Source organism: Struthio camelus, chromosome W (assembly GCF_040807025.1).
Source record: "Struthio camelus isolate bStrCam1 chromosome W, bStrCam1.hap1, whole genome shotgun sequence".
NCBI classification, from domain to species: domain Eukaryota; kingdom Metazoa; phylum Chordata; class Aves; order Struthioniformes; family Struthionidae; genus Struthio; species Struthio camelus.
Genome location: NC_090981.1, coordinates 67964548 through 67976842, shown reverse-complemented (window position 1 = coordinate 67976842; position 12295 = coordinate 67964548). Strand labels below are relative to the sequence as shown.

Sequence of the window (12295 nt, the reverse complement as noted above, 5' to 3'; positions counted from 1 at the left end):
ACTAATTAAGCAGAAATTGCTCACATCCATTAGATTTTCACTTTGGAGCTCCAAATTTCCAGATGGGCATAACTTCAGGCTTCATGGGGGGATACTGAGGAACTTTTAAAAGTCTTTGCCAGATTTTGCTGCATATTAGGCACTTCACTTTCATTGCTGGACCAGCAGGATCAAAGGCTCCGAGTTAAAAAGAGACATGAGAACAATATTTCAAGGCGTGCGCTCCCCATCAAAATCTCTCAAGTGGGTGCATATGAATTCCTACACACCCATGAGAGCAATGTAGCTTGTTCTTAGGTCACATAAAGACAACTGTGCTTAAAAAAAATCTTTATAAACTATGCCTTGTTCTTTCCTCACATGCAGAAGGGTGAAGGGAAGGATGTACTCCAAAGAATGAAGTTCACATTTCTGTGAAATTCTGAAATTTAGTGCAATTCTCCTATCATGTCTAGACTTTAAATACTTTTAATACCTATAAAAAAACCATTTTTTATGTACTTATTCGCATGGACAGACTTCAGGGCGTTTTACAGACAAAAGTATTACGCCAGAAGAATCACCAGCTCCGATCAGTTAAACTGGCCAGACTTCGGTTCTGGTGATGCAGACCGACGCAGGTGCAAATCCGCGCATCTCTTGCATCCTTGCACGTGGTGGACACCCTGTCATCAGCTGCACAATTATCCCACCGCTGCTATTTGAATGCTTTTTAAACCCTTTTCTGTCGGGACGTCTGCAAAACTCTTGTCAGCAGTTTGGCTGCCGATGCACTGAAACGGCTTCCTATCATTTATTTGGGCCTTTCTCATGGTTCCTCCTTCCCTCGCTGGTTTTTTACCTTGATATCGTCTTATCTAACCCCGGTTCCTGCCTCCGCCGCGGGGTGAGGCAGCCAAACCGCTCACTGCTGCCGGCAGGGAAGACCCTCGCGCCAGCCCTAGCGCGCAGCGGCCCCTTCCTCAAGCTGATGAAATTCCTGAAACCAGAAGAAAACGGCCTCTTCCCTCTGAGAGGGGAAGGCCATGCAGGGCCAGGGCTAGCAATCGTCCCCCCAGACCTCAGTAGTCCCTTTCAGTCTCCTACCTCTTTCCATCACTCCTGTAAGACGTTAAAACATTCCAAAATGTTGTTAACATACTGGAGTATATTATAATAAAGTCATTGTGTTTCATTTTTCCAATATATGACTTAAGAATACAGCTTTATGACTTATGGAGAGTTTTACGCAAATTATTACAGCTGGCATGTTGTTTCAGGTATTTTGGGTTTCACATCTGCAGAACCGGTAAATGGAAATCTCCCAGGCATGCTTCTTTTCTTTTCTTTTCAACTTCTGTTTCATGAGTAAGCTTTAATACAAAGCTCAACGGACATGAGCCCAGTCAGTTCACTACTACGCTTAAGGCCTTTTGAGTTGGATCAGTACAGAAATTGTTACTTCTTATGTGCAAAAGATCAGACTCGGCACCCACGAAATTTCCAATATTTTTAAAACAACCATTAATCAGCCAATAACCTTGCCATTTATAATCACAGGCAAAGAATGAAAAAAGTTAAAAAAAAAAAAAAAAAGAGAGAGAGACAGACAGACAGACAGACAGACAGACAGAGAGACAGACAGAAGTGGCACACTGGAAACAGGTCTCCTTGATAAAATTATTCATTTGTGAATCAGTCAAGCACTGATTTCTCTGTCATAGAAAAGGTTGAATGAGAGCAGTGGATGCTTGCTCCTGAAATTTATGAGACTGACATCAAATATCTTTCATACACTGCAGAAAGAAAATACAACAAATTCTTCACTGACAAAGCTGAAGTCTCTGTACATTCTTATACTATTCTGTGCCGGAAGAGACTATCTCCCAGGCAATATGACCACTCAATCATGAGAAAATCGCCCTATTTAATTCATTGTGGTATACAAGCGTTACCACTATATAGTTGTATTCAAGACGATCATCACACAGAATAAAGTTCTCAATCATTGTTACGCAAGAGTGAGTTTTTCCTTCATGTTTTTGGAGTGATTTATTCAGTAGCTTCAAAGTACTGCTCAGAGAACTGCTGTACCAGCAGCAGGTACAGGCTGATTCAGTTACTAAGAAAGTCTTGGTTGTAAAGAGCAATCAAGAAACTACCTTAAATGTGATGCAAAGTTGCTGCATGAAGTATGCCACACAGGTGTGATATTTCCACTGTCGAGAGGGGAGGAATTAAGCCATTAAGTCTCCCATTGCTTCCAAGCCATCCAAGCAGAGTTTTCAAAGCAGTTAGAAATATAAAGGTGGCATGAAGTAGCTAATGAGATTTCCGAAGAGTTGCAGTAGACCAGTAGTAGCAGACTGAAGGTGAGAAGATGTTTGGAATTTCATAAATAGCACTAGAATGGTGAATTTTGAGGCACAACAATGCGTAACATGTCTAGATTAGGATTATGGACATCCACTGTGGTCAACAGGAAGAAAAAAACCACTGAAAGATGTAAACGTTAGATGGGCTGAACTATCCCTTGGTGTTATCTTTTCCTGCTTGGTTAACGAGAGAAGTAATGTTGGCTGATAAGGCTGAAACTCAGGTGACTCAGTTAAAAACATATGAACTTAGGTAAAATAAACCCACACTCTTGAGGGCAGGTCAGACGGTTCATCATTAGTTCTGCCTTATTACAAAGGTTATACTAGTAAATACCAACATACCGTGATTACTCTTGAAATACATTTATCAGGTATGGCATCTGCCTGCTGCTCAAAACGTTTAAGGGAATTTACTACCTTCTCTGGAACCTGACTGCAGTAACGATAAATGTTCTTGAGCTAAAAGCACAGACTGGGATTGGTTTCCGATTGTGCCACAACTTTGCTTTATGATGCTAGGAAGTCATTTTGGGTTAGATCTTAGCCATATTGGAGCGGTGACAAAAATGTCCCACTGACACGAATGGAGCAGAGTTTAATTCTTGTTCTCACTGAACCCCAGTTTCCTATTCCTTAAAATAGTGGGATTGATTTCTTTTACTGTCTGCATAGAAATCAGCATAGCAATAGAAAGAATAGCAAATTACAGTTTTCCCAGACATTTACAGCATTGGCGTATCCAACCATTAACACTTGTATGGATGCGCGTACGGGTGGCCAACGATGACCTGCGGCCGCACAAACAAGTTCGGGAAGGAGGAACAAATCCTGTCCAAATGCCAACGTAAGGAAGGACAGCACTGCCTTGCTAATGAGGAGGAACGGCTACTACAACCCAACGGCACACCCGAGGCAGGAGCTGTCCCACCACGGGGAGCACCAGGGCACGCATTTCCAGGGCAACCACATTGCAAACACCCAACAGGGAGCAAGGCCAGTGAACCTACGCCGATGAGGAGAGGGTAATCGGGGGCAAGTCGTTTATTTGGGGGAATAATGATGCTAGAGGGGGAGATCAGTTTCCTACTTCCATGCACATCCCGCTTTCCAATCTCTTTCTCTTGACCATAAGATCTTTGGAAAGATGGCCAGGAAGTTGTTTTGTGTCTTGCGCAGCTCTGAAAGCAGAGAAAAAATAAGTTCCCAGGAAGATGATCAGGGTACATGCACGTATATGCACATGTACAGTGTCGGGGGGGGGGTCACATCCTGCTCAACAAGGCACAGCACTTTCTTTATTCGGGGGAGCTCTGAACCACCATTTCTCTTAGGACCACAGAACATGCTTATAAAACTAAAGCAACGCCTGATCTGGACCTAGATTATTAGGTTTTGGCATCTGTACGGGACGGTCACTGCAAATGAGAGTCAGTCAGGATTTTGGAAACGAAGCTGATGCCAGACAAATGTGATTGCTCTTTAATGAAAGTACCAACTGCTCTAAAGTCCAAATGATAAATAGGTTTGCAGTGTACTTCAAAAGAGCATACAAAGGAAAAATAAAAAGAAGCACTGCAGTGAATTTCATTCTCGGGAAGCTGGAAACGCCCAGTTTTTCAGCTACATACATCATAGACTGAACTCAGCAGAAACAGAGCGACCTCTCCACAGTCTAGGTCTAAAAAGATAAAGGAGAGCTGTGGAGCCAAGAGGCAGCAATCTGTAAGACCCAAGAGGATCAAAAGGGACAAAGTCTTCAGAGGGAAGAGAAAAAGTCTCTGAAGTTCATTATTTATTTAGGAATCAGACTTCTTTTTTTTTGTGCATGAAATTTAAGATAAGGTGTATCCTCCTCAGACATAGGAGTTATCGGAAATTTTACAGCAGGTGGGAAAAGTCCAGATAACATCTGGAAAATAATGTTCCCCCATTTCCCCACAATGTGCCAAAGAGCACATTTTGATTCAAAATCTTCTGGAAATCAGTATTTTTATTAGGAAAAGAACTCTGTTTCATCAATTTGTATAATTTTCTTAAAATGGCTTCTAATAAAGCGGGTGAATAATGTAAGAAGTGCTCACAACCGTTCTAATTTTTTAAAAGCACTCTCTGGGCCCTTGGCCACATCCCTCTGGGGTTCATTTTCGATGGATATTTAAATGATGGAATTTCATTAGTGCAATTATTCATGGAAATTGATTTTCAAAGATGTACATGTGAATGTTCACAGAAATTGAACTTAAAATGTGCACATGTCAGGATTTGTAACCAAAGTGCTTGTATCCTTAGCCAATTAGGGATCAGATGCATGTGAATAATCTGGACAATTACAATTAAGTTACACTGCTCATATTTTGAATATTTGCAATCAAACTACGAAATATGCAGTGAAAATATACTTGCTATTTTAATACATTTGAATAATTAATAACTTTCATAAAATTCTCAGTTTGTTTGAGGATGCTCAGTAAGGAAAAAAAATCATTTCAGTGCCTAAATTATTTACAACTAAGTATTTGGTCAGCTCAAAATATTGTACATCTTGACATTTGCTGGATGTCCAAGTGTTACTTCTGTGATTACTGAAACATCTTCTCTGACTTGCTGGAATCCCTATGTACCTCTTCCTGCTAGCACAGCCAAGAGCATAGTAAAACCCTTTTAATCCCTAGAAACAGCTCTATTAGCCAAAGCAGACCACCATCTTTCCATAAATGCCAAGTATAGTTATCCTATCAGAAGGTTTTTGCCAAATAACTTCAAAGTTGCAGAAAACATTATCAAATCAGCTCCCTTGAGCCCTTAGAATATTTGGGAGAGCTTATGCATGGCTCTCTGCAAGTACCTAAATCATGAAAGATGTAAGTGGCCACCGAGAAGCTGTTTGACCAAGTAACAGTAAAAACAATTTATTCTAGTCTACTCTCCAGTTTTCCCCAAGAAAACAGCAAAAATTGTTGGATGACGCAGTTTCACAGCACTATAAACTCTGCGAAAATAAGCAACCCCAGGTATCAAGGAGTTTCGGCACTACATAGAGAGTGTCAAAGACTTTTCATAGTAAGGAATCGAGATTGCCAGTACAGCTGTGCATCCCTAACACACCAAGTTAATGAATCTTCCTGTAATACCTGATCATTCTCAGACTACTAAGCAGAAAACTTAACAGAAAAGAAAAACAGTTCTCAAAATAAAAGAGCTAAAGAAGAAATGAAAAGGAAACCATTAAACTTTCTGACTTCCTTGAAATCTGAACCGCTTTCTCAGTGCTAGGACTGCGGTCCATCACCACTAATAGGACCCAGGTCCCTGCTCCCAACGTAGAGGAGCGGTCACAGGGACTGCGTGGTGAAGAATGAAGAGTTACCTCTCTCCTGACATCATTTTGACAGACACAAAATAGGAGTTTTGCGACTGCCATTAAATTCAAACATGGGGGAAGACAGGTCAGGGAATAACATTTTTAGGTCCAGCTCTCTGCAGAATCAGGAGCCAGTGTCAGGAACACAAGACTTGCTAAGAGCTACTGAATACAATCAGCACCTGAGCAAGGAAGTTTGACATGTCTGAGAGCGCCCCGCGTTTTGAGGCTAAGACCACAGGTTTAGAAAAGATTTTTCCAAACAGTGACTTGAACAAATTAGGCACGGACTTCACTCTAGTTAGATGAGTTACTTTTTCCTGCGATGAGTGGTCAGTCCCACTTCCTCCCTGGCCACTGTTATTGCCTAGTCGTCCTGTTGTTACGCTAAAACTGGGGATAGGATAATTGGTGATAACTTCAAATACGGAGGGCTCATAGCTGCTCATGAGACTAAACAATGGCATAGCATCTATTGTCATTGCTTATTCTTTCCACGGTTAGCAAACTAAAGCTCCACTTATGCTATCAGTACAACTCTTTTCTGTCCTCTGGGCTTTAACATGTCCGTTAAGACCCATGAACGAAAACTGGAGTCTCATAGCTTAGAAATGCAGCTTGGGCTACTCACAGAAATGAAAGCTTAGACCCCTGGACATGAATCCTCCTCTGGGTGCAGGCATGTCGGGTAAAAAGCCTACTGTCGTTGGACAGCGTCCACTGCTGGTTGTCCTTCTTTTGCCAAAGATTATCATTTTCTCAGAGCTGAGGGGCTGCAATTCACAGTAGCTATCTAGTCCCCACAGTCCCCTTCAGTTAAAGGGTTTAAACAGTTTCAATAGCAAGCTGGCTAATTTTAACTTCAGAAGACCTAGGAAATCAAACACCAGCTGATCTGGCAGTCCTGAGGAAGCACTAGGGGTGTTAGAGGCCATTGAGAAACGACTGGAAGGCAGAGTCTCTTGAGTCAACAGGTACAGTCTGAAGACGACAGCAGGCCTAGGTATCTCCACAGTTGCTGCAGGAGCTATTATAACTTGCTGCAGGAATAAACAACACCACATGAAGCAGTATTATGTTTGGTGCACCAGACATTAAAATAGGCTTTCATTGCATTTGTCCGTTGTGTACACATACTTGAGCTGGATTCAGGCTGAACTTAACCTCGATATCAGTAACAGCTCGGTTGTTAGCAGCCTCAGATTCAACATGGTCTAATAACGCTGCCAAGTCATCGGTCACAAGCTACTGCTTGGGACTGATACCTACCACAAAACACCTCTTTGCTCTCTCATCTTGAGCCTGCGACATGCAAATATCCTAAGCAAACAGCTTAGAGAGGAGGCATTAGTGACAGCCTAAAAATACACCAACAAACTGGTATAGTCTCAGAGGAACCTCTGTATGTTATTACGAATAAAAATAATTACTCACCCAAATTTTCAATGGAATAATAACGCTGTTTACTGTCCACCCGCACAGTCTCAGCATATGGACTGCCTACGCCGTAGCCGATGATGTACCCACGGACAACAATGTTTGGGTTCAGCGGCGGGGTCCAACTCATGACGATACTTGTTGTCAATGGCCTGACATGAAGAGAGCTTGGCTGGTCAGGAACCTGAGATTCTGGGATGCAAAAAGAAAAAAGTATCAATGAATATTCTACTCACTCAGTTTTACTACTTATAAGGTTTGGGTTTAGATTTAAACAAGTGTACAAAGAAACAGCGAGGTGCCCCAGAGTTACATGCAGAGCTTACATGCAGCTTCATTTCTGAGCTACATTCTCCCCCTCCTAGAGCACTGATATGCCTCTTCCTGTTTTAAACAGAGTATCTCCCAGTGCTTTCCACCTTCAGCGTAAGAACACAAGAGAGAGCTGCAATTATGCAGGAGAATGAAAGATGACCTGCTAGAGGACTGCTAAAGACACCTTTCATCTTCCCTGGTCTATCTGAAAGTTCAGTAGGATCCTGACAACTGACTACATGCGTTATCCTGGATGCGCAGATTAACTATAATATTTAACAAAAAGGTTGACTTTGTTAGAGATATACTAGTATATTCTGGCGATAACCTCTCTCCCATGAAAACAGCAAGCAGCAAATTTTAACTCTTGGACATGCCTCTCTTGGCTTACAATCTGCTTTCAATAATACACCAACGTTTAGAAATGTAGTAACAGAATGAGATTTTTTTTATGTACAAGTAAAATTCATTAAGTATCAATTAATCACAGGATATCTATTCGGTAGACTTTGACTTCTATAAACCTACTTATGCTTTAACGATTAGATGAGTAAATGCCTTTTGTTCGAGTTTACCAGTAACTATCATATCACAAGTCTCTTCAGTGGAGCTGCACAGTAGCTTGTCTTTTTGAGAGCAGAAAGAGACAAGTTACTATTTTTCCCCAACAAAAAGGCTTGCAATATAATAGATGAAAGCTTACATGGAAGGCAACAAGGACAGGGTAGACAAGCTAGTAACTGTACAAAATGATGCAAACTCCAACAAAAGACTCTTTACAGTTGTGAAGCATTCCCACTGTAAACCTTGGAAAAGGTAATAAAAAGAAGAATTAACACTTTTCAATAACCAGCGCCACATATATGTCCTTGGTATTTTATGTGCTTTCAAATGAATTCTTATGAACACAGTGGAGTACTGCGAAAACCTGTTGTATCTTCGGGGAGGCTAGTCAGTACAGCACCAGCGCGAAACACCCAGCGCCTTTAGAAGTCCTTTGCGTTCAACTTCTTAAAATTGCAAAACCTGAGTCTTGTTTAAAGGTCGAGGAAAATGCACTGAAAAGTAGCTACTCACAAACAGAAGAGACAGGCTGCACCAGTGGTGCCACTGTGAGTCAGATAAAAGTGTCATTTACCCCCATTCCGTTCTCAAACTTTGCCTTAATGCAGAAACAAAAGTTACTTGAATAGCTATTTCTGAACTGTGATATTTTTAAAACAAAGTGACAGAAGTGTTTCTTACAAGACCGAAAGACGAAGTAACAACTTAAAACCTTGAAATAAGAAGTTGGAGCAACACTGAAATTCCTTGAACGTCCTAAAAGTAGCAGTTGTCGGGCAGCAAACGGTATCAGAATATTCAAAGACCCTTTTGGCTTCAAATGATAACTTTTACATCTCGCACAACACGGATTTCAATTGCAGTACAAATACCTCTAGGCAGCTGCTGGATTGCAACTATTGTATTCAAACATTTCACATTATTTATTTCAGACAATCCAAACACGCGATTCATGCATTTCAGAGCAAAAATCATCACTTCTTATTCCAAAAAGCAAACAGTAGTTTAACTTCCCGCTTCCTTCTTGTGAAACAGGCCTCTAAAGTGAAGCTGAGATGAATAACATTTTTAAAGCATTTTTCAAATATGAGAGCTGCATAAACACTGGGTTATTGCCCATTTTGGGAAGCAAATGCATTTGCTGAGACAGGAGGCAGCTGAGAAAACCCACAACATCCGAGATCTTTCTCGCTCACTTCAGCTTTCTGTTTGCTCCATATAAAGTGCTTTCTATTACATTTTAATTAACTTTACTTTCCAACACTTTCTGGAAACAAACGCTTTTCTTTCTCTGAAACAGCTCTAAACTTTTGTGCCGTACATTTAACATCCAAAAATGCACATCCAAAAGTCAAAATCAACTACCGCTATTTTCAAATATTTGGTGGTGTTATTGTTCTCTTTCCCGAGAATCATGTTTTCCAGAGTAAGGACCTCTGCCAGACGTAACGCACAGCCAAATGTCTACATCGGTGAATCGGCCCGTCCTGCCTCTGCGTGGCTCTGCCGGGTCGCATCTCTCCAGCGCTCGCACACCCGTGAGCAAGGCAGCGGTGGGCTCTGATGCACCCTTGGGTGCCCACCAGCTCTGCGCTGGCCTCACGGACCGGATTTCGGCGCACAGGGTGAGACGTCGTCCCTAGATCGGCCCACAAACCAGATTTTTGGTGCTGCCTTTTGTACTTCCCTCCCCTCAGGCACAACTTTAAACCCTTCCCGGGGGGCTCCGCCGTCTCACGCCGACTCCGAATCCGTAACCGCGTTTCCTGGTGAGGGCTTAAACGCCCGTGTCGTTCATCCAAGGATGTCGCCGCTTTCAGGACTACTTACAGGTCCCTAATTCCACTGACAAGCTGGAAAATGCTGCACATTTGGGTCACTTTAGCAATTTCCTTAGACAGTCACAGATGCGCATTGCACAAAGTAAGGGTAGTTTTTACTAATCCAATTTTGTTCCCATATTTCTCCAATCACTTTTCAGCTTAAATTACAATGCGATAGCAGTCTAGCCTGTCATGCTCTTAAAGCGCTAATTTAGAGCTGAAGTTAAACTATATCACTATCTAATATGTCTAACAGCTCCCATCTGTTCAATGCAGTAATCAGAAACCAAGCATCCTAAACCCATTTTCCTGGAGGATACCTTCACAAACTTCATCAGAGATTCTCTTGCATCCTTGCTCAAGCCGTTTAAATCAGACCCTTTGGGGAAAGTACCGCTTTTTTTTTTTTTTTTTTTTTAAACACAAAATTTGAGGCTTAAAATAAATATTTAAAAACTTCCCAGCTGTCAGTAAAGGCACGCGAGCTTTCTAGGGAACCTTGAGGAAGCAGCTATGTTTGGATTTCTAATCACTTTAACAAAACACACTAATTAAAATGAATATCCATTGGGAGCTAGCGTAGTTCTCCAGGATACTGTTTGTCTTCATGTTGCTTACGCCAAGCTGGCTTCCAGTGAAAGCAAGGGAAGCTGCGTTAGCCCTAACAGCCGAGCGGGAACTGCAGTTAGCAATCTGTGCAACAGCACTTCTCCCGTTCAGCTGACACTTGCAGGACTCCGCATTACTACAGTAAGAAGTAGATTTCTCCCTAGGGTTTATCAAAGCATCTTGTTGGTAAATACGTATGTATTATGCAACACCGTGCATTCCCAGCATCAGATGGCTGCAGCTTCTCTACGATAATTCATCGCTATTGCAAATGCAAATGCATGTAAATACAATACGTGAACAAAATGTCTTTGCTTTAATTTATTCAGGCGCGCCTAGTTCTATCGCGTGTCTCCTGTGATTACTCTATTAACATCTCTGCATGCATACATATATTTAGGAACAAAAAATTCAAAGGGATTTAGGGTGTACAGAATGCAAACCAAAAGAAACGTGTACAAATGCATTACTTCCTTTTTGCATTCCGAGGTGTGTTCAGAACTTGCATTTTGCTCCTGAGGGTGAAAAGTCATCCGCTTCCGCCTTCACAACATCATTCCTGAAACTGCTGTCTAGCCGTTTCGTAATTAGAAAGACAGCATCATGCACCACGGCATGTTGTCATCTGTCAGCAGAGTTACAATGCTTCCAAAGGTGCTGTCTTTTATTTAAAATGCTGATGAGAAACTACCTGTATAGCTTGTCTTATTTTGTGTGCCGTGTAACGCAAGCAGTCACTCCTGGTCTACTGTAAAATGCATTTGGGCCTAACGAAAAGGACATGAAACAGGCAGAAATTCTGAAAAGTTATGAGGGCTGCTTCCGAGATCATTAGGAAACCCATTCAGCCAAAGTGTTCCAGTCAACGTCAAGCACGGTGTTGCATTTAAACTAATTATTTATTTATTCTTTCATCCAGCTTGTCTTTGATCCTTTCTAGGTGCTTCATTTTGTTTTAAAAATCATAGCTATTTTCATCAGATGTTCGCTTTTTCATTACTCTCCTTCTATTCTTTTACTTCCTCAAATATCTCAATCATTTTATCTAACCCTTCCATTCCAGTGATTTTTTTCCCCCTTTTGTGTCAGCATCTGTAGAGATTTACAAAGCCCACAGTTTGCAGGTACCTGCATCCCATCATCTTTTGCTAGTTATTCAGCTTCCTTCCCAACCTGAATTTCTAACGTCTGCCAACAAAAAGGCTAGGAAACAGTAGCTGAGATATCTGAATATTTATTTAGTGAATTGCTAGGATTGTTAGTATTATTTTCATTGTTTCTTTGATTGATTATGTTTATGATTTATGAAGTTACAGGTTCATTTCATAGTATTATTTCAAATGGCCATGACCTCAGGAACTGAATTCTGGTAAAGAATTATCACAACAAAGGCTTCCGACTCCTCGGTCCTGGTGATAACAGAGAAGCACAACAGAAGGCATATGGGATCCAAAAGTGTAAGCAAACACCTATTGGGTGACTATTTGCAAGGTCAGATAGCTGCTTACTTTTGCAATTGCAACACGCGCTGCAAAGAAAAGCAAGAATAAAATAAGGAATCTTGAAAGCTTCTGTGTAAAAAAAAAAAGAGAAAAAAAATGAAGCTTTTTCCTCTTCTCCATGCTTCTTCACCTGCTCAGAAAGCCATACAATCTGGGCACCATGAAACACTTTCTCTCAAAGAACCAGACAACAGCCTCTATTACTCTTATCCGGGGAATCTCACCCCTAACCTTGACAGCGTGCTGGTGAAAGTGCTAGGGGACGATTGCAGTGACTCCTGTCAACTATACACAAGAAGGCTTTTGGTGATAACAGCTTTTAAAAGA

The 12295-nt window shown here is 41.4% G+C and overlaps 1 protein-coding gene across 3 annotated transcripts in view; it reads right to left on the bottom strand.

Annotated features, from left to right (window-relative positions):
- LOC104138483 (netrin receptor DCC) overlaps positions 1-12295 on the bottom strand; it is a 608580-nt gene that overhangs the window by 89357 nt on the left and 506928 nt on the right. For 2 of the 3 annotated variants that reach the window (XM_009666101.2, XM_068925912.1), the window contains exon 15: positions 7153-7347. The exons of the other annotated variant lie outside the window; for it this stretch is intronic. In XM_009666101.2, coding sequence (XP_009664396.2) covers positions 7153-7347 — 195 coding nt within the window. The remainder of the gene's footprint in view (positions 1-7152; positions 7348-12295) is intronic. 3 annotated transcript variants of the gene reach the window in all.